The following is a 24,293-nucleotide window of genomic DNA, read 5'->3' as shown; positions in this document are numbered from 1 at the left end:
TTACAGAACCGGGGGAAACATAGGATAAAGAATAATGTGTTCTCATTTTCATAATATACTTAAGGAAAAATCACAGTACTGCGAGAAATCGCTTTGCCTCAAAAATGTAAATTTTCAACACATTTGGCTTCCGCCCACCAGAAAAATTATTCATACACCGATGAATGTACCCTGAATTTAAGACGACTTCAAAACATAACTCTCTTTGGGGCTCGACCTGCCTCTTGACGCCCCTGCTGAACTTACCATGTTTGTGTTGGTAAGAAAACACGAATAACAATAAATAAGTGTTTTCCTGATGGTATTAGAAACTATAACATTGACAATTCGGTTTACTTATGGTAATAAAGAAAAATTACTTGACTACGTTAGAAACTACAATACTGACAGTTCAGTTTACTTTAGGCAATAAATAAAAGTTTACTCGACAGCATTAGAAGCAATAACATTGACAGTTGAGTTTACTTATGGTAATTAAGAAAGGATTACCTAGTTGTATTAGAAACTATAAAATTGACAGCTTAATTCATTTATGATAATAAAGATACGCTTATTTACCACTTTTTGACATCATCCATTCGTAGAAGGTGATTGGATTGTGTTTTACAAAGAGAATCATGGTGAAGCCTCCTTACTGATTTTTTCTGGATAATTTTATTCTGAAAGACACAGAAATGGATATTTTTCGCTACAAAACAGTTTTCAATAATTACTTTTAATCAAGAGCTCTTCAAAGGGGTATGGTAGTTAGCCACTAGCAGGTTTGTTGTTAACACCGTATGATAGTTATTAGTCATCTAACAAGTTTGTTGTTAACACCGTATGATAGTAATTAGTCATCTAACAGGTTTGTTGTTAACACCGTATGATAGTAATTAGTCATCTAACAGGTTTGTTGTTAACACCGTATGATAGTAATTAGTCATCTAACAGGTTTGTTGTTAACACCGTATGATAGTAATTAGTCATCTAACAGGTTTGTTGTTAACACCGTATGATAGTAATTAGTCATCTAACAAGTTTGTTGTTAACACCGTATGATAGTAATTAGTCATCTAACAGGTTTGTTGTCAACACCGTATGATAGTAATTAGTCATCTAACAGGTTTGTTGTTAACACCGTATGATAGTAATTAGTCATCTAACAGGTTTGTTGTTAACACCGTATGAGAGTAATTAGTCATCTAACAGGTTTGTTGTTAACACCGTATGATAGTAATTAGTCATCTAACAGGTTTGTTGTTAACACCGTATGATAGTCATCTAACAAGTTTGTTGTTATTAGTCATCTAACAGGTTTGTTGTTAACACCGTATGATAGTAATTAGTCATCTAACAGGTTTGTTGTTAACACAGTATGATAGTAATTAGTCATCTAACAAGTTTGTTGTTAACACCGTATGATAGTAATTAGTCATCTAACAAGTTTGTTGTTAACACCGTATGATAGTTATTAGTCATCTAGCAGGTTTGTTGTTAACACCGTATGATAGTTATTAGTCATCTAACAAGTTTGTTGTTAACACCGTATGATAGTAATTAGTCATCTAACAGGTTTGTTGTTAACACCGTATGATAGTAATTAGTCATCTAACAGGTTTGTTGTTAACACCGTATGATAGTAATTAGTCATCTAACAGGTTTGTTGTTAACACCGTATGATAGTAATTAGCCATCTAACAGGTTTGTTGTTAACACAGTATGATAGTAATTAGCCATCTAACAGGTTTGTTGTTAACACCGTATGATAGTAATTAGCCATCTAACAAGTTTGTTGTTAACACCGTATGATAGTTAGCCATCTAGCAGGTTTGTTGTTAACACCGTATGATAGTTATTAGTCATCTAACAAGTTTGTTGTTAACACCGTATGATAGTAATTAGTCATCTAACAGGTTTGTTGTTAACACCGTATGATAGTAATTAGTCATCTAACAAGTTTGTTGTTAACACCGTATGATAGTAATTAGTCATCTAACAGGTTTGTTGTTAACACCGTATGAGAGTAATTAGTCATCTAACAGGTTTGTTGTTAACACCGTATGATAGTAATTAGTCATCTAACAGGTTTGTTGTTAACACCGTATGATAGTTATTAGTCATCTAACAAGTTTGTTGTTAACACCGTATGATAGTAATTAGTCATCTAACAGGTTTGTTGTTAACACCGTATGATAGTAATTAGTCATCTAACAGGTTTGTTGTTAACACAGTATGATAGTAATTAGTCATCTAACAAGTTTGTTGTTAACACCGTATGATAGTTAGCCATCTAGCAGGTTTGTTGTTAACACCGTATGATAGTTATTAGTCATCTAACAAGTTTGTTGTTAACACCGTATGATAGTAATTAGTCATCTAACAGGTTTGTTGTTAACACCGTATGATAGTAATTAGTCATCTAACAGGTTTGTTGTTAACACCGTATGATAGTAATTAGTCATCTAACAGGTTTGTTGTTAACACCGTATGATAGTAATTAGCCATCTAACAGGTTTGTTGTTAACACAGTATGATAGTAATTAGCCATCTAACAGGTTTGTTGTTAACACCGTATGATAGTAATTAGTCATCTAACAGGTTTGTTGTTAACACCGTATGATAGTTATTAGTCATCTAACAAGTTTGTTGTTAACACCGTATGATAGTAATTAGTCATCTAACAGGTTTGTTGTTAACACCGTATGATAGTAATTAGTCATCTAACAGGTTTGTTGTTAACACAGTATGATAGTAATTAGCCATCTAACAGGTTTGTTGTTAACACCGTATGATAGTAATTAGTCATCTAACAGGTTTGTTGTTAACACCGTATGATAGTTAGCCATCTAGCAGGTTTGTTGTTAACACCGTATGATAGTAATTAGTCATCTAACAGGTTTGTTGTTAACACCGTATGATAGTTATTAGTCATCTAACAGGTTTGTTGTTAACACAGTATGATAGTAATTAGCCATCTAACAGGTTTGTTGTTAACACCGTATGATAGTAATTAGTCATCTAACAGGTTTGTTGTTAACACCGTATGATAGTTAGCCATCTAGCAGGTTTGTTGTTAACACCGTATGATAGTTATTAGTCATCTAACAAGTTTGTTGTTAACACCGTATGATAGTAATTAGTCATCTAACAGGTTTGTTGTTAACACCGTATGATAGTAATTAGTCATCTAACAAGTTTGTTGTTAACACCGTATGATAGTAATTAGTCATCTAACAGGTTTGTTGTTAACACCGTATGATAGTTATTAGTCATCTAACAAGTTTGTTGTTAACACCGTATGATAGTAATTAGTCATCTAACAGGTTTGTTGTTAACACCGTATGATAGTAATTAGTCATCTAACAGGTTTGTTGTTAACACAGTATGATAGTAATTATCCATCTAACAGGTTTGTTGTTAACACCGTATGATAGTAATTAGTCATCTAACAAGTTTGTTGTTAACACAGTATGATAGTTATTAGTCATCTAACAGGTTTGTTGTTAACACAGTATGATAGTAATTAGTCATCTAACAGGTTTGTTGTTAACACCGTATGATAGTAATTAGTCATCTAACAAGTTTGTTGTTAACACCGTATGATAGTAATTAGTCATCTAACAGGTTTGTTGTTAACACCGTATGATAGTAATTAGTCATCTAACAGGTTTGTTGTTAACACCGTATGATAGTAATTAGTCATCTAACAGGTTTGTTGTTAACACCGTATGATAGTAATTAGTCATCTAACAGGTTTGTTGTTAACACAGTATGATAGTTATTAGCCATCTAGCAGGTTTGTTGTTAACACCGTATGATAGTAATTAGCCATCTAGCAGATTTGTTGTTAACACTACTTTCGGCTAGGTCATGTTTTATATGAACTTAGCTTTACATACGTAGCGTTAAACGTGGTTATCTATCTATAAATGCACTTTAACACACGGTGATTCTTTGTATGAAGGTTATGAAACAGTTTTACGTAACTAGAGTTTGACCTTAAAAAAAATTATAAAGTATACCTTTTATGTAACGAGAACTTTACCTGAAAGTAACTCAGAATGTATACACAACGAAAGTTTTATCTAAAGTAAGTTACAAAACATAGATTTATGTAACAAGAGTTTGAATTTAAATAAAACATGGCTTTACGTAATGAGAGTTCGATCTTAATGTAAGTTGTTGAAGCATGTTTGTGCTATTTCAAAGTTAGTATGAAAGTGGGTTTATGTAACAAAAGTAGCTCATTACCCTAATAAGAGAAAGTCGCTGTTAAAAATGATGTGAACTCTTAAGTTGCTTCCTACCTGGGTCGAAATCGCAGGTGCCCACCAATACTGGCTTTCTGCTATAGATCTTTATCTTTCCGAGTCGTCGCCACTGTTTTTAAGCAGGCAGAGTTTCCCTGGCAGCGTGCGAAGGTTGTGCCTGAAGATACAGAGCAAGTTAACAGGAGCACCACGAGCTACTACTACGCAAGAAACAAAATGTATCACTGAGGAAAATAACCGAAACGAAAAAAGTTCCACGAGATACAGGGCAACAACACGTGTACACACGTCTTGAGGGAAATACGGGAAGAATATTCGCAGATGTCCTTACAATTCCAGTATTGGGTGGAGAGGAACACCCGCTTCTGATTGGAAGATGAACGAAACTACCTTTCACGGTTCGACATTTCTTTTCAGATTAACGAACTGGTTGATTCTGGCCAAGTGGTTAGAGTGATCGTATTTGCTATCACAGGTTTGGGGGTTGAATCCTGGAAATTCAATGAAAGTTTTTTGTTATAAAACTTACAGTCATATTTGATATAACATTTGACGTCGGCTAGGGAATTCATTGGTCGAAACATTGTGAAAATAATAACAAAGTCGAGAATAATAGTCCGAACAGTTATACCACAAATGAAAAGTTAGTATATAAATCTAACGATTTGTATCGAAGTTCTCAGTAGGTCTGAACAATAAGTTGATATGTAGACATAACTGAACTGATATTTTCAATAAGTTTGTACAGTAAGATGGTATGTATATATAACTGTGCTGGCGTTCTCAGAAAATTCATACTAACAATGAGGATATAGACCTAGGTGTAGTGATATCCTCAGAAAATTCATACGAACAGTAAGGATATAGACCTAGCTGTAGTGATGTTCTCAGAAACTTCATGCTAACAGTAAGGATATAGACCAAGCTGTAGTGATGTTCTCAGAAAATTCATGCTAACAGTAAGGATATAGACCAAGCTGTAGTGATGTTCTCAGAAAATTCATGCTAACAGTATGGATATAGACCTAACTGTTGTGGTGTTTTCAGTAAATCCATACTAACAGTAAGGATATAGACCTAACTGTTGTGGTGTTTTCAGTAAATCCATACTAACAGTAAGGATATAGACCTAACTGTAGTAACGTTCTCAGAAAATTCATGCTAACAGTAAGGATATAGACAAAGCTGTAGTGATGTTCTCAGAAAATTCATGCTAACAGTAAGTATATAGACCTAACTGTACTGGTGTTTTCAGTAAATCCATACTAACGGTAAGCATATAGACAACACTGTAGTGACGTTCTCAGAAACTTTATGCTAACAGTAAGGATATAGACCTAACTGTTGTGGTGTTTTCAGTAAATCCATACTAACAGTAAAGATATAGACCTAACTGTACTGGTGTTTTCAGTAAATCCATACTAACGGTAAGCATATAGACCTAACTGTCGTGACGTTCTCAGAAAATTCATGCTAACAGTAAGGATATAGACCTAGCTGTAGTGGTGTTCTCAGAAAATTCTTACTAACACTAAGGATACAGACCTAACTGTAGTGACGTTTTCAGAAAATTCATGCTAACAGTAAGGATATAGACCGAGCTGTAGTGATGTTCTCAGAAAATTCATACTAACGGTAAGCATATAGACCTAACTGTCGTGACGTTCTCAGAAAATTCATGCTAACAGTAAGGATATAGACCTAGCTGTAGTGGTGTTCTCAGAAAATTCTTACTAACACTAAGGATACAGACCTAACTGTAGTGACGTTTTCAGAAAATTCATGCTAACAGTAAGGATATAGACCGAGCTGTAGTGATGTTCTCAGAAAATTCATGCTAACAGTAAGTATATAGACCTAACTGTACTGGTGTTTTCAGTAAATCCATACTAACGGTAAGCATATAGACCTAACTGTAGTGACGTTCTCAGAAAATTCATGCTAACAGTAAGGATATAGACAAAGCTGTAGTGATGTTCTCAGAAAATTCATGCTAACAGTAAGTATATAGACCTAACTGTACTGGTGTTTTCAGTAAATCCATACTAACGGTAAGCATATAGACCTAACTGTGGTGATGTTCTCAGAAAATTCATGGTAACAGTAAGGATATATACCTAAGTGTAGTGATGTTCTCAGAAAATTCATACAAACAGTAAGGATATGGACCTAGCTGTAGTGATGTTCTCAGAAAATTTATACCAACAGTGAGGATATAGGCCTAACTTTACTGATTTCCTCAGTAAATTGATACAAGCAATGGACACAGTAAATCGATGTCCAATGTTGGTTTGAGGAAATATAAACCAAGGATATTTCTCTAGGCTAAATAAGGACATATCCACATTACATAGACAAAATTAAATCAACTTCAAGTATATAAATGAAATGTTCATCCAAGAGATGTTCAGTTAATTGTGCTTTCAGTATAGAGGGGTGATCGGATGGTTTTTTCGCTGGATCGAAACAACTGGAAGGACACAGCTGAACGTGTAATTTATGTTGTATTAAAAGAAAAGCTAAAGAACATATTTATAGAAAGTAAAAATTAAAATTGCAATAATAAAGCATACGTATTCGAGTAGGTTACACTGGGAGAGGTCATAAACCTGTGGATAAAACTCAGTCGAACTACAAGAAACAGAAAAATCCGAAATGTTCCACTTCTGATCCAAGTGATTTAACGGATGAGGTATTGCTCTGACTTCCCTGACTGTTTATCTTGGAAACGCACCAGTTGAAACTAAAAATAAGTAACAGGCAGAATTAAAGACAGCTATGTTACAAATGGGCTCACTGATGCAGGACTAATTCAGACATCATCTGATGTCTCATCACTATGGTCAAAACAGCTAAACGATAAGTAAGTATGTGAACTTGTCCTAAGTAAGTGGTTCTTAACCTGGGTTCAATCGAACCCCAGGGGTTCGGCGGAGGTCAAGACACACACACTCTGTGTGTATCCGTTCCGTTCCCCACTTGTATGATTCGTGACGTCATGCTCCACTTGGCTATCATTGGCTGCGGCTAATCACATCACTTGGCCTTAATATTTGTGCTGTAGGGAACTTCGTGCGCTTAGCAGTCGACTTGTGACTATAGTAATCGTGTGTCATTTGTGATTTTTTTTCCCTAATCTTTCAATCCCTTCGAAGGAAAGGTAAAGAGAGCCAGGTTCGATGAAAAGGCTACTTTGCCTGTTCTCGGCTTTGTACCTATCGACAAACTGATCCTCACAGCATTGTACGAAGTTGCGTACTTGATCACAAAGCAGGGCAAACCACACACCATTTGTGAAGCACTCGTAAAACCAGCTGCATTGAAGATGGCTAATATCATGCTGGGAAAAGCTGCTGAAAATAAGTTATCCCAAATACCTCTTTCAAATGACACAATCAGCAGGAGAATAGATGACATGAGCGATGACATCCTGGCTCAAGTAGTTGCAGATCTGATTTCAAGCCCAGCAAAATTCAGCCTTTAACTCGACGAGACCACCGACGTTTCCAATCTAATCCAGTTTGTTGTATTCGTGCGCTATGTGAAGAACGACGAGATAAAAGATTTTTTTTATTTTGTAAGCCTCTTACAACAACAACTAAGGCAGCCGACGTGAAGAAACTTGTGGATGACTTCTTCAGACAACGATCTTACGTGGGATATGGTTTCTGCAGTTTGTTTGGACGGAGCTTCAGTCATGCTGGGACGAAACTCTGGTTTTGGTGCGCTGCTGAAAGCCGATGTACCACATATCATTGTAACGCATTGTGTTCTGCACAGGCATGCGTTGGAAACAAAAACCTTGCCTTCAAAACTGGCAGAAATATTAAAAATTGTAGTGGAATGTGTGAACTTTCTGCGAAATAGTGCCCTGAAGCACCGCATCTTCAAAGAGCTGTGTAATAAAATGGGCTCTGAATTCGAGGTACTTCTGTACCATTCTAACATTCGGTGGTTATTCCGGGGAAAGGTGCTGAATCGTGTTTTTGCCATGCGTGTGGAATTAGCCCTGTTTTTGCGAGAGCACCAACATTGTCATACAGATTGCTTCGAAAAATCTGAGTTCATTCTCGTTTTGGTGTACATGGCCGATATCTTCAATGCTCTCAATCAACAGATGCAGGGCGGTGGAGTCAACATCATCGAAGCGGAAGAAAACCTGAAGGCTTTTCAAAAGAAGCTACCGTTATGGAAACGATGAACAGAGAATGATAACTTCGCAAACTTTACCCTGCTGGACGACTGTGTAAGTAAGATCGAAGATGTGTCTGAAATCGGAGACATTTCTGTACTCGGGGAACTGAAGCAAGCAATTGTCATGCACTTAGATGAGCTCGCAAAGTCTCTCGACGGATACTTCCACACCAGAGAGTCATATCCAGCATGGGTGAGACAGCCGATCACGTTTAGTGTTGCGACAGCAGATGTCAATGATGAATACCTCGACGAAATCATTGAACTTCAGCAGAGCCAGGTTCAACAGAAACTTTTCAGAACAACAACGCTCTCAACGTTTTGTTGTCACCAAATCGTAGCGTACCCTCTTATTGTTAAGAAAGTCCTTGAGATACTCATACCGTTTGTTACAACGTATCTCTGCGAGCAATCCTTTTCGAGGATGGTAGATATAAAAACGAAGAAAAGGAACAGACTTTGTTGCGAAAATGATATGGGAGTGGCACTTGCCAAGGTGAAGCCGCGCATTTCTGAACATGTCTCTGAAAGGCAACAGCAAAAGTTATATTGATTTGCAGTAACTATTCATTGAGTTATGTTTTTGTTTTTGTGTGAAATTCATGTTTTGTTCTTTGAACACAGTGATATTGTGTGCAACTGATGCATGGTTCATTTTATGCACTAATAAAATATCTACTTTGGACATTTTCATTTACATAAGGTCTGAATAAAACAACATATGAATCAAGATTTACATGTGTTTATACTAAAGTTATACAAAAATGTTTAGAAGTGAGTAGTTTCTCGAGATTTGCGACTGTAATGTAAATCACTTTCACGTATCAGTCCCCAAAAATAGTCTTCCATTATGTTTTCCTTATACGCTCCCAGGTCACAGGAGAAAGATTGGTCTTTTCCATTTACTTTAGGCATACGTAATTGGGAAATAACAATTTCTGCCCAGGAACAGGAAAATTAAAAATTTTGTAACATAATCTTATAAGAATTCCTGCCAAAAAAATCTCGAACAGTTTGTCTGTTTTGAGTTTCACGCAAAGCTACTCGAGGGCTGTCTGTGCTAGCCGTCACTAATTTAGCAGTGTAAGGCTAGAAGGAAGGCAGCTTGTCCTCACAACCCACCCCCAACTCTTGGGCTACTCTTTTACCAACGAATACTTCACATTATAACGCCCACACGGCTGAAAGGGCGAGAATGTTTGATGCGATGAGGATTCGAACTCGCGACCCTTAGATTACGAGTCGAATGCCTTAACCCACCTGTCCATGCCGGATCCACTTTTATTGGATTTTTTTGGGTTCACTCTTATTATTCATTAATATTACCGATTGTTTGTTGACCTATCTCATGAATAATAAATTTAGAAGTATTTGTTTGATCAATATATATTTGTGTTGACTGTTTGTAGATTTGTCGGAGGCCCGGCTTGGCCAAGCGTGTTAAGGCGTGCGACTCGTAATCCGAGGGTCGCGGGTTCGCATCCCCGTCGCGCCAAACATGCTCGCCCTTTCAGCCGTGAGGGCGTTATAATATAACGGTGAATCCCACTATTCGTTGGTAAAAGAGTAGCCCAAGAGTTGGCGGTGGTTGGTGAAGACTAGCTGCCTTCCGTCTAGTCTTACACTGATAAATTAGGGACGGCTAGTGCAGATAGCCCTCGAGTAGCTTTAGGCGAAATTCAAAAACAAACATATCTGTCGGATTAATAATAAATTATGAGTATAGGTTTTGTTCTGTATGAAGTTGTCTTGAATGTTTCTATACGTATTTGATCGATAATAAATTTACAATATTAGTTCTGTTCTATATAAAGTTGTCCCGATTGTTTGCGTACCTCTCTGGTACTCCCCTCTCAGTGGCACAGCGGCATGTCTACTGCATAAACTAGATTTCGATACCGGTGGTGGGCAGAGCAAAGATAGTCCATTGTGTAATTTTGTGCTTAACTGCAAACAAACAGACCTATCTGTTCAATAATAAACTTACAACTATTGGTTCTGCAATACATAAAATTTTCTTGATTGTTTTTAGGCCTATCTGATCAATAATAAATTAAGAACATAGGCTGTGATCTACATAAAGTTTTCTTGGTTGTTTTTAAGCTAATCTGATCTATAATAAATTAAGAACATAGGCTGTGATCTACATAAAGTTTTCTTGGTTGTTTTTAAGCTAATCTGATCCATAATAAATTAAGAGAATAAGTTGTGATCTACATAAAGTTTTCTTGGTTGTTTTTAAGCTAATCTGATCCATAATAAATTAAGAGAATAGGTTGTGATCTATATAAATTTTTCTTGGTTGTTTTTAAGCTAATCTGATCCATAATAAATTAAGAACATAGGCTGTGATCTACATAAAGTTTTCTTGGTTGTTTTTAAGCTAATCTGATCAATAATAAATTAAGAACATAGGCTGTGATCTACATAAAGTTTTCTTGGTTGTTTTTAAGCTAATCTGATCCATAATAAATTAAGAGAATAAGTTGTGATCTATATAAATTTTTCTTGGTTGTTTTTAAGCTAATCTGATCCATAATAAATTAAGAGAATAAGTTGTGATCTATATAAATTTTTCTTGGTTGTTTTTAAGCTAATCTGATCCATAATAAATTAAGAATATAGGCTGTGATCTACATAAAGTTTTCTTGGTTGTTTTTAGCTAATCTGATCCATAATAAATTAAGAGAATAGGTTGTGATCTACATAAAGTTTTCTTGGTTGTTTTTAGCTAATCTGATCCATAATAAATTAAGAGAATAGGTTGTGATCTACATAAAGTTTTCTTGGTTGTTTTTAAGCTAATCTGATCCATAATAAATTAAGAATATAGGCTGTGATCTACATAAAGTTTTCTTGGTTGTTTTTAGCTAATCTGATCCATAATAAATTAAGAGAATAGGTTGTGATCTACATAAAGTTTTCTTGGTTGTTTTTAGCTAATCTGATCCATAATAAATTAAGAGAATAGGTTGTGATCTACATAAAGTTTTCTTGGTTGTTTTTAAGCTAATCTGATCTATAATAAATTAAGAGAATAGGTTGTGATCTATATAAATTTTCTTGGTTGTTTTTAAGCTAATCTGATCCACAATAAATTAAGAGAATGGGTTGTGATCTACATAAAGTTATCTTGGTTGTTTTCAGGCCTATCTGATGTATAATAAAGTAAGAGAATAGGTTGTGATCTACATAAGTAGTTTGCCTATCGCCCACTATTAAACGTACAGGTATCGGTTGTGAAACTTAAAAAGTCAATTGATCCGATAAGTCAGTTCTGGTTCATGTAGTTTGAAAAGTTTTAGGTAAGAAATTTGCAGGTAAAGAAATTTTGTTCGTGACAACATTTCGAATGAATTTGTTTATTTTTTTTTTCGGTTAATCGCTACAAACATATAAATTACAATCTAAATATCTCTTTCAGAAAACTATTGCAAATCGTTAAATTTCCATGGATATAGTAATATTACTTCTTACTTCTCATGTGTATAATATAAATGCTTTAATAATAATACACAAAGATAAAAAATATATTTCAGTACGGTAACCTTGGTCTCTGGAGAATTAAACACTTTCACCTTCGAGTGCAAAAACGTGACAAGAAAATATTTTAGTTAAATGTAAAAAAGTAAATAAACCGATTCAGTTGTGGAAGTTAAACACTAATAAAACGTTAAAATCGAATCGCTCTGAGGAAGAGGTTATTCAGTCAATGTGTTGACTTGTACTTTACAGTGGTTTGTATACACGAACTAAAGTAACTTTCAATAAATCAACCTCGTTCTTAAACACGCGTGCTAATAATTATGTGTGTGCTTTGTTATAGCAGGCCCGGCATGACCAGGTGGGTTAAGGCGTTCGACTCGTAATTTGAGGGTCACGGGTTTGAATCTCCGTCGCACCAAACATGCTCGCCCTTTCAGCCGGGGGGCGTTATAATGTTACGGTCAGTCCCAGTATTCGTTGGTAAAAGAGTAGCCCAACAGTTGGCGTTGGATGGTAATGACTAGCTGTCTTCCGTCTAGTCTTACTTGGTTAAATTAGGGACGGCTAGCGCAGATAGCCCTCGTGTAGCTTTACGCGAAATTCCAAGACAAACAAATTATTATAGCAAAACCACATCGGTCTATTTGCTGAGTCTATCGAGGGGAATCGAGCCCCTCATTGTAAATCCGTGGGATAATAATAATATAATCATTATAGGAACAAATATTTCAGTTCTTCACATTCTCTACTACGTTAGTACAGGTTTTAAAGAAGAGCCACCATTTGTATTCAGAAACATTCTCTGGGTTTAATCAACTGAAGAATCGTTAACACTTTATAATTACTGATTAGCTATTTGTGTTAATTATCCAACAAGTCTCGAGCGTTTGGTGTGATTGTCAACAAGTGTTAAGTTTTTCTCGAAAGTTTTCAATAGCTGTTAAATGTTTTTTAACAGCTGCCAGAAGACGTTAAGTGTCTCTTGTGAGCTGTCAGCAGGTTTTTAGTGTTTCTTGAGAGCTGTGAAACAGGTGTTAAGTGTTTCTTGTGAGATTTCAATAAGTGGTAAGTGTTTATTGAGAGTTGTCAGTAGGTCTTGAGTGTTTCTGATGAGTTATCAACAGGTATTACGTGTTTTTTGTAAATGTCTAACAGATGTTAAGTATTTTTTTTTATAAATCATTAACAGGTTTTAAGTTTTCCTCCAATATTTTCTAATGTTACAAATTAGTTGAGTAATACCTGCTTTGTGCTCTAAATTACAAATTTAATGCATAAACTCGCTTTGACTGAAAACTTGAGAAAACTTTGGAGCTCTTGCTTGAACACGTGCTTGAAGTTAGGTGCACTTTGGTGTACCCATTTCAGCATCTCAGAGCAAACCGGAAGTTGTAAACCGCTGGTTAACTGTGCATTGTACTGACTTCAGAAGCTCAGGAGAAACCGGAAGTGGCAAACACATTGTTAATTGTGCAATGTACTGACTTCAGAAGCGTACGACAAACCGGAAGCTGTAAACACATTGTTAACTATGTAATGTAATAACTTCAGTAGTTCAGGAGAAACCGGAAGTTGTAAACACATTGTTAACTTTGTAATGTAATAACTTCAGTAGTTCAGGAGAAACCGGAAGTTGTAAACGTCTGGCGAACTGTGTAAAGCACTAATTTCTTCATATTAAATATTGGAACACTAACCTAGTCTTTTATTTTTCTAAAAATTTAGTTCAATACACAAATTACAAAAATACAATAAAATATTGTTTTTAACCTAACTAGAAGCACTAAACGAAAATTTAATAACTTATCATGAAGTTGGTGTGGACTACTGCTCAAATCAAAACTAAAAATAAAGAAATCCACAGTTTATATAATTTAAACCACTTAGAATTACCTACAGACAAGATAAAATAAAATAAAATAAAAAGATTAAAAACTGTGCCACAACACTGAATTCAGAGCAGACGCGCTGTTTTTAATATTACGACTTGAGTTTCCGGTTCCACAGCGGAAAAGCAAGAAATCTTCCGTTTTGAAGAGACAAGCATTGTTTGGTTTTACGTAGAACGAGACTTCTGTCCCGTTCTTCCTTCACGTGTCTACGATAAGCTTTCTGATAAAAGTCACAAAAAAGCACGAGAAATAGAAGCGAATGAAACGTGATCATGAAGAGGAAACCGCGGGGAAAATCACAGTCTGAGAAACCGAGCTGGAGGCCATGACAGAAGGCAACAACAAACTGTAACTACAAATGTAAAATTAAACAAACAAGTGAGAGACAAAATACTATATACAAAATAAACTGTTTTCCAATAATATCGTAACAAAATAACACAATCAAGTAATAATGGTAGTGTTTGATTAATATCCTAACCAAATAATAGGTATTCGGTTATAATGGCAGAGCTTCGTTAATATTATAACAAACAAATGAACCACTTTGTAATCTCACTGCTCCACCTAACGACAGGCTCAAGACCCAACGACAACCCAGTCTAATTGTTTACAATTTCTGAAACACTACGATAGAGAAATAAGTAGAGTCTGTGAATGTTTGACTTAATTCCAAATCAGTTTTTGTAAACTTAAAACGTTCAGGGGTAGTCCAAAAAATAACTCCACACTGAAAAGTCAAATATTTTTGAAACTGTTTCAATCCTCAAAATCGATATGTTATCAATTACCTGATTAAAAACACTTTAGGTGTGAAAAAGTGATGGGACCAAAAAATGGATTCAGCTACTTCTTTGTGGGTATTTGGGTATGTTGAATTTTTAAATACCCAGGAGGGTCAAGTGCACAAGACCTCTTCCTCCATCCCTAGCTTTTATGTCGGCTACTATTATGTTGTTGTTGTAGTGCTTTGGGGCCAGAGTATCCCACAGTACTCCGGCCCTTTTCAGGGCAATGACCATGTATTATCTTGATCTGCCCTTTTTTTATTATTTACTTATTTTTCCCTCTTTTATTTTATTTTTTTACTTTTATTTATATATATATATTTCCTTTTTTCCCATACATATTTATCGGAAAAAGAAAATAATAATAAAAAAATATTATACTAGTTTTAAGCGTCTGGTGCATAGTGGCCAGCTTCATTTCTATTTCTTAAATATGTATTCAAAAGAGAGAGGTACTTATGTTCATAAGAGAGAGGTGCTTATGTTCACCATGTATGTAGATCACACAATAAATCATTTGTATGTCAGTTTTTAGTAAAATAATTTAGTGCATTATGCAAGTCTTAGAGATATTGTCTCTATGTTTGCACACTTGTGTATGAATGTGGATGAAGTACCACGTGGTACTTTATAGGCTGAAGTTAAGATTGAATTTTGTATTTTTTGTAGTTTGTGTAATTGTAATTGATCGTAAGGGATTCAGCTTTCGTTCGAGCCTTTCTCTGTGTTGGTATTTGGGTAATTATGTGGAATACCCTGGAGGGTCAGGTGCACTAGACCTCTTCCTCCATCCCGTACTTTGATGGCGTCTATAGTTAGGGTGTGGTATTTAATCGTTCGAAAAAACTTGTCTGTCTGTCTGTCTCTGGTATTTGGGTATATATAATTTTTATACCCAGGAGGGTCAGGTACACCGAGACCTCTTCCTCCATCTATTATATTGTTGAAATTGACTGGTTAGTATGGAGTAATATCTACTTTAGACTGGTCTTTTTCAGGGCAATGTCCATTTATATTTTTCTTTTTTTAAGTCTATTACGCAGGTGGCTGTTTAAATTTATCACTATTTTATTAATTATTATTTAAATTTGATTTTATCAGATGTACAAATTTAACAGGGAAAGGTGTTGGAAGCAATAGCAATCTGGACATTGATGTGTAATACTGTGAATTTATCCATGTTTAACAGAGTTCATGATGTATGTTAACATTTGTGGTAGGTATTTTTCGATGTTTTTCATAATTATTTTAATGATTATATCTGTTAGATTATTTTCATTATTTGAATTTGGATTTCTAAGTTCGTATAAGTGTGTCTTAATTGATTTGTATTTCTGGCATCCTTTATAGTTTGCCGTGTGTTCTTCCCCACAATTACAGCATTTAGGTTTGGGGTTTTGTTTGGTGCTTTGTGAAATGTGGCGATTTTCTCCACAGCCTACACAAGGCGCAGTTGCATCTTTCGGCTTGCCGGTCTTCTTCGGCATTTCGGCAGGTATAGCTTGTAACTTCAAATGGTAAGTAGCCCAGATAGAATTATATGAAGTGATAGGTTCTCGACAAACTTACTATACACTCAATTTTCCGTTATAAATTTGCTAAGATCAAAAATACGTCTACTTTCTTTCACTCTCGCCAACAAACTCTCTGGGATTCAGCATGTGACGTAAAGGAATGAAATCAAAATTGGCGGCAAAACTGGTTGCGACACCTATACGATTTATAAGACTTTTACAGCAAATATTCATTCATTGGTTAGCCACGTCACGTTTTTTGTTCAATTTGTAGCATGATGGTTGGTAAAATATAATGAAGAAAGACTTCTATAAGTGTGTAATTCTGTCTTGATGTAGTATATTGTCTAGTTTCATGCGCACTTTGAATAAGTTCTGAATTAAATCCCATAGAACACGTCTTGGAAATCCTTTTAGATCAAGCACTTCATTGCTTTAATCAAATCTCATAGAACAAGTCTTGGAAATCCTTTAAGATCAAGTAAATTAGTGTTTTAATCAAGTTCCATATAACACGCATAGGTCAAGTATGCGTGTATCTACTTGACCCTTTGAGGTCAAGTAGATCAAGTCCACCGAGCGATATCAGGAGTAGGAAAGGGTCCTCCATAACGTGACTTACAAAATAATTAGAATCTAGCCTCCCCCCCATATACAGTCCTGCAGATGTCCTTTTGCCCAAAATGGCTTTTTTACCAATTGATTCAATTAGAACCTAACTAGGACCACTCTAAATTTAAAGTCAAGTCATGATAGATGGGTTGTAACTATAGGCGTATTACTAGAGAAACTGTTATATTAAATATTTAGAGTGGTAAAAGTAAAGTTATTATAATTTATCATTATTTCAGTTTTAATTTCCACATGGTTGAAGAATAAATTATCGAAAACATTTTCCACTTTAATTTCATTACAGCTACTTTGAAATAAACCTATCATCTTTTCCCGTGGTTTTGGTTAACTTACCAGATGGATGATTAGTCACGTACTCCTTTCATCAAAATACCTTTTGGTGATACAGCCTACAACAGCTAAGCCATTAGATTAACTTACCTTCTTTATGAAAGTCATTTACTTTTGCCATCACAGCTAACTTACATGAAAATAGGGCCATGTATTGTTCCATCACACGAACGTATGGGTGATATATTCTACTGTAGCAACTCCAACTTACCATTTGTACAAAAGTCATGTATTTTTTCCACCACAAAAACTTTTGAGTGCTCGGTCCGATTGCGGCAAGGCCATAATACAAATACATCAGAACATGTACAAAAGTGTTCAGGAAGGGAAAGAAGGTGTTGTGACCACCTAATAAAGAAATAAAATATAAGAATTCTAGCCAAGTAAACTATAAGTAGTTATACAAGTTATGTCATATATATCTAAGGAATACAACGATAAACCATTACGAGTTTTGCTTCATTGATAAAAATTTATAACACTTTTGTATTTGCTTATTTCATTCTATACAAGAAAAAGTATCCGTCCCCAGCGACGATAAAAGTTTAAATTGATTTATTAATTCAAAATATTTCATTGACTTCATAAACATTTATTGTTTTGCACTCTTGGTTTCACTCGAACTCAGAGATTTGAGCTATTTACGTCATCCACCACAAAAAATAAAATAATTATTGAGCATTTCCCTCGAGCTAAGAGCTGCTTGATAATATTATACAGTAAATCTACAATTTTATTCTCTAAGTTACAGCACATTTTGATGTAGAATATCCTGCTTAAGAAATAAAATTTGGCATCAACAATGTTCATGTCTGTTCTATCGTCATTCCAACAGCGAATGTTGAACTTTGATTGTGTGTGTGTGCAGCTTTTCAAACGGGAGACAAACACCACGGTACACAATTTATATAAGTTTTTTCCTTGTATCTAAGTAATAACTTCTCTGTATGATTTCTACATTTTTCCATGTTTTGTTTAAAAACAACTTTTTCTGCATGACATTCACTTACATTATCTAGGTAATACTTTATCTCTGATATTCTCCATTGTCCCTTGTTTTAACAAGATAATACCATATCAGTATAGTATTCTTCATTGTCCCTTCTTTTCACAAAGTAATATATTCTCTGTATGATATTATTCGTTGGCTCTTCCTTAAACAAAGTAATATCTTCTCTGTATGATATAATTCGTTGGCTATTGCTTAACAAAGTAATATCTTCTCTGTATGATATTATTCGTTGGCTATTCTTTAAACAAAGTAATATCTTCTCTGTATGATATTATTCGTTGGCTATTGCTTAACAAAGTAATATCTTCTCTGTATGATATTATTCGTTGGCTATTCTTTAAACAAAGTAATATCTTCCCTGTATGATATTATTCGTCATCTCTTGTTTTAACAAAGTAATATCATTCCTGTAGAGTATTTTAAATTAACCTTGTTTTATCTAGATAATACTTTATCTTTTGATATTTTAGGTTACTCTCTGTTTTTTCTCCAGGTAATGCCTTATCTACATGATATCCTCGTATGTTACGTTTTAATTTATATATCTTTATTAATGCTTGTCTAGAGAGTTTTTACGTCATGTGATGTGCGTAGTTTACTGACTAGAACCTTATTAAAAGTTTAATAAACTAGTTCAATGATATAAAACGCGTATTAGATTAAGCCTAGATTAAAATATTTATTGATTAATAAGTCAGACAGGTATAGATCGAGTGTTGTGTTTTCCACAAAGATTTATAAATACAATAATTATTGTATGTACGAAAAAAATATCATTCAAGTCGATGTTATGTTGAAATTTATGTTTGTAGATTTAAGTGTATTGTTGGTTATGTAGAAGTCGCACAAGTTGTGGAACTTATAGTGGAAGAAATAAAATGATTTCGTTATTAATTAAGTTGACTGAGCTTTGCTTTCTTTTTTCTATCAAATAATCCAAAAAGAAACTGCAAAGCTTATATAAACATTTTATTCACGGTGTCAAGAGTGGGATTATTTTGATAAAAATAAGACAAAGCCCAACTATAAGACGGCAACACAAGCTCAAAAATAGATCGAAAATATACTGAAAGTGATGAAAAAGTGGAAGAAAAGTAGACATAAAAGACAGAAAATTAAAATAAGAGCAAGAGGAAGGATACAAGAAGTTAAAAAGAAGAGTATTTGAACTATTTATAAGAATTATAGAATAACTGTAAAACCACGTTAGTTAAAAGTTGGACAAGATACAAAATGTATAAAACGAATAAATGTACAAAATAACATTGAAAAATTTACAGAGATAAATTAGACAAAAAAAGGTGAACACGAAGGTAAAACACCTAGAAACTGAATTAGCCCAGATGTACCTCTCACGCCATCTTCTCGAGAATTCTAACATAATCAGCTATGGAAAATGGAGGATTCATTTAATCTACCTTTGTTTTATCTTTATGGGCTGCTTCACCTAATTCCGAACTTTATCGATTTATGGGTTATAGTAGGCCAGTTAAAAAAAAATCCAAAAAAAACAACAACAAAAAACACGGTATCTAACGGAAGGGTGTCATTGAAGGCATAACAGTTTTAAAACTTTCAAAGTGATTGGCAAGAGAAGTGAAATACAAATTATTCATCTTGCTACTTATTTAAAATGGGTAACTCAAATAACAACTTATTAAATAATGCATTTCATCTTTATAAGTCAAATTGTTTGAAGTTAGGGACAAAAGCTGTACAATGACCTGTCTGTGCTCTGCCAATCACGCATATCAAAACGGTTTCTACCATTGTAAGTTCACAGACATACAGCTGTGCCACTGGTCAGCCTTTATAATTAAGAATGTTAGAAAATTATTTTAAATCAGCTATACTCATTAAAAGGTTAAATTTCAATTTTAATCTCTGTAAGGAATTTGCTCCGGCTGGAGATTAATTTTTAAGCATTAATTAATCTTCCAAAAGAGAGCTTAACATCTATCAGGTATTGGTGGCTAACTTATGAAATGGATTTGAAGAGTCACATAAAAAAGAAAGCTTATAAATCAAACTTTACAACCAGATTAAAGGATATGATGCATTAGATATTAGCCACACGTGCTGAAGATAAGGAAAAATTTTCCCAATTATTTTATCCAGATGTTCCACGTGCAATGACAGAATTGTTGACATACGATGAATTAAAAGATGGTTTTCTGGTGGACAAAGAGATGCGAATTAAACTGAAGAAGTTTATGTGTACATTTTTAAAGTAAGTTATCCTGTTGTTAATGGAACTTGTATCAGTTAGAGTTGCAAATGAAAAACAAACTAACCAAAACACCAAATTTAAGTTATACAATCATGAGATCAAATAGTGTGAAAACGTCAACTAATTTTGATGGAAGGCAAGAAGAACGAATCAGACAAGTGGTATGTACCTCTGAAATGAACCCCAGGACAGGATGTATTTCAAAACCAACATAAAATAACATAATACAAGGAACTGCGCACAAAATACTGCAAGAAGGGAAACCAATTACAAAGGATGACATTGAAGGATGGCCACTATAAGAGTGGAAAACATGGATATTATATAGAGGCTGTGACAAACCAATTAATAATAATTAAGCAAGAAGGTAATACCCCAAGGATGAGACCCAGAGCCCAAACAATACAAGAAAAAGCAAAGAGCTGAACAGCCTTTGAAAGTTAAAAATTAGCAGGACTTAACCATCGAACTTCAGCCGAGAATATTCCATTCACTTCAGATGAGATACAGAGTTGATTATTCAAAGAAACCAGTCCGCACATCAAAGGCTACATTAATGAGAACCTTTACAACAAATTGATTGTTAACTGGTTCTACCTTTATCATTGTTCTACAGTAAAGGGCACCGTTACAATACGTTTGTTGTTACTGTTTCAACGGTTATTATTGTTGCACGTTAATGGGAACCTTCACAACGCGTTGGCTGTTACTGGTTCAACGGTTATCACTATTATACATTAATGGGAAAGTTCACAACATGTCAGCCTGGCCAAGTAATGAAAACCAGAAAAATTTCCCAGATATAAAACGAAGTTAAATATTTATTCAATTTCCGATTAAAGAAAACAAACTGTTTCATCAAATGGTTTAAACTAAAAAAATAAAAGTTCATAGAAGTAAGTTTTCTTTATTAATACAGTTGATGTATCTTTAGGAGAAATTCTTTTTTAATGGTCATTTTTATACAAACCCCACCATATTTCTGTGATACCAATATGATTAATGCTAAGTAATTTCATCTTAAAAGAAAAGGCCCTTGTCAAATGTACTTCAAGAACGAAATCTGTTTTTATAGCTACGTCATTGTATGACGTTTCTCTGTGAATGAGCTGCTTGTAGGAATGATTGCGTATTTAACAGGTTTGTTTATCTTCATGCTAGTATCATAATTTCTACACCAGGGGTAATTGTTTTTTCTGTCAAAATTCTAACAGTCGAATATCTTTGTACATTTTTCTAGTCCACGAGAAGGTACTACTATGTGTGAAATGTGACCTATCATACTCCTACCTGTACTGCAATGTGTCTTGATTAGTAGTTTTGGAGGGAATGAAATAGTTTCCTGTCTTATCTTCACGTTGGATAACACTTTACTGTCTATTCAGTGGTTTCTATAGAAGACTAATTCTGCTTCTAGGGTTTTAATGATCTCAATTCGTGCATTTCTCAAGGACAGGAAGTATTAATATCTTGAAATGTTTAGAGTGTGGTGCTAAGTCATAAGGAAACGTTCTGGTTACGATAAGACATTGCCACTAAACGTGTATTCATGTTTCTGGGTGCTATCCATATTACCAGCTATTACACTATTCTGATTATTACAGAAAATTCACACTAAACGTGTAGTAATTTTTCTGTTTGCTGCCTAAGATACGAGACAACGTTCTGATTATTACAGAAATATCACACTGAACATTCAATTGTTTTTTTTTTTTCCATTATTCTTGTTGTTTGGTGTTAAACATAAAGCTACACAATGGTCTATTCGTGCTCTGCCCACCACGGGTATCGTAACCTGGTTTTCAGTGGTACAAGTCCGCAGACATACAATTGTGTCACCGGGAAACTTTTCCATTCTACTTGCAGACAAAGTTCCCAGTCAACGCCTTTGTTATTACAAAGAATACTGTGCAATAAATTCCACTCCAAACATTTACTGCTATCGTGATTTATCACATGCAAGGGAGTACAAAAAAATGTCACAAAGGAGCAAAAAATATATCACAAGGGAATACATAATAAAAATATCACAAAGGAAGTACAAAATAAAAATATCACAAGGAAGTACAAAATAAAAATATTACAAGAGTACAAACTAAAATATCACAAGAAAGTGCAAAATAAAATATCACAAGAAAATACAAAATATAAATATTACAAGGAAATACAAAATAAAAATATCACAAGGAAGTGTAAAATAAAAATGTGACAAGGAAATACATTTGTTTAATTTTGCGCAAAGCTACTCGAGGACTATCTGCGCTAGCCGTCCCTAATTTAGCAGTGTAAGACTAGGAGGCAAGGCAGCTAGTCATCACTATCCACCGCCAACTCTTGGGCTATTCTTTTACCAACGAATAGTGGGATTGGCCATCGTATTATAACGCCCCCACGGCTGGGAGGACGAGCATGTTTAGTGCGATCGGGATTCGAACGCGCGACCCTCAAATTACGAGTCGAACGCCTTAACACACTTGGCCACGCCGGGCCCCAAGGGAATACAAAATAAAAATACCACAAGTAAATACAAAACAAAAATATCACAAGGAAGCACAAAATAAAAATATCTCAATGGAGTAAAAAATAGATTATAATATTGGAGTACAAAATAAAAGTGAGAAAGGAGTGCAAAATAAAAAATATCACAGTGGAGTACAAAATAGAAATTTCACCTACCAGCAGCAAATTTAACCCCACTCCAAACACTTACTGGCACAAGACCGTGGTGTATCACGTGCAAGGGAGAGATCTGATTGAATTTCTTTCTCAATACGAAAAAGACCTATCAAGAGAACAAAATTCACACTTTCTGCTCACTTTGTATATCTATACAAACCTATGAAGTATTTATATGATTAACAGTCCAGAGCATTAAATAACTGTATCAACATACTTTTTAGAGTTTATAAGAATAACTATATGAAATATTCATGTAGAACAATGGCATGTCTTCTTCCCTAGGTTATATATATAACTATATAAAATATTCGTGTAGAACAATGGCATGTCTTCTTCCTTAAGTATATATATCACTACACGGAAACTTAGTGTAGAACAACGTCATGTCTTTTGCTTCCCTAAGTTATATATTAGTATGTGAACATTTCTGTTGATTAGTGTCATGTCTTCTTGTGCAGTAAATTATACATAATTACATGAACATTTCTGTAGATCAGTGTCATGTCTTCTTGTTCAGTAAATTATACAGAACTACATGAACATTTCTGTAGATCAGTGTCATGTCTTCTTGTGCAGTAAATTATACAGAACTACATGAACATTTCTGTAGATCAGTGTCATGTCTTCTTGTTCAGTAAATTATACAGAACTACATGAACATTTCTGTAGATCAGTGTCATGTCTTCTTGCTCAGTAAATTATACATAATTACATGAACATTCCTGTAGATCAGTGTCATGTCTTCTTGTGCAGTAAATTATACATAATTACATGAACATTCCCGTAGATCAGTGTCATGACTTCTTGTTCAGTAAATTATACATAATTACATGAACATTTCTGTAGATCAGTGTCATGTCTTCTTGCTCAGTAAATTATACATAATTACATGAACATTCCCGTAGATCAGTGTCATGTCTTCTTGTGCAGTAAATTATACATAATTACATGAACATTCCCGTAGATCAGTGTCATGACTTCTTGTTCAGTAAATTATACATAATTACATGAACATTCCCGTAGATCAGTGTCATGACTTCTTGTTCAGTAAATTATACATAATTACATGAACATTTCTGTAGATCAGTGTCATGTCTTCTTGTTCAGTAAATTATACATAATTACATGAACATTTCTGTAGATCAGTGTCATGTCTTCTTGTTCAGTAAATTATACATAATTACATGAACATTTCTGTAGATCAGTGTCATGTCTTCTTGTTCAGTAAATTATACATAATTACATGAACATTTCTGTAGATCAGTGTCATGTCTTCTTGTTC

The 24,293-nt window shown here is 34.4% G+C and overlaps 1 protein-coding gene across 1 annotated transcript in view; it reads right to left on the bottom strand.

The window, feature by feature from the left end:
• The window catches only part of LOC143248093 (uncharacterized), a 70,639-nt gene that overhangs the window by 23,705 nt on the left and 22,641 nt on the right, over positions 1-24,293 (bottom strand). Inside the window, exons 6-8 of the mRNA XM_076496529.1 lie at positions 23,009-23,114; positions 17,302-17,438; positions 13,917-14,177 (exon numbers count right to left, since the gene is read on the bottom strand). Of these exons, the coding sequence (XP_076352644.1) occupies positions 13,917-14,177; positions 17,302-17,438; positions 23,009-23,114 (504 nt within the window). The remainder of the gene's footprint in view (positions 1-13,916; positions 14,178-17,301; positions 17,439-23,008; positions 23,115-24,293) is intronic.

The sequence above is a fragment of the Tachypleus tridentatus genome, chromosome 4 (genome assembly GCF_004210375.1).
Source record: "Tachypleus tridentatus isolate NWPU-2018 chromosome 4, ASM421037v1, whole genome shotgun sequence".
In the NCBI taxonomy this organism is placed as follows: domain Eukaryota; kingdom Metazoa; phylum Arthropoda; class Merostomata; order Xiphosura; family Limulidae; genus Tachypleus; species Tachypleus tridentatus.
This window is presented reverse-complemented; position numbering and strand designations above follow the sequence as displayed.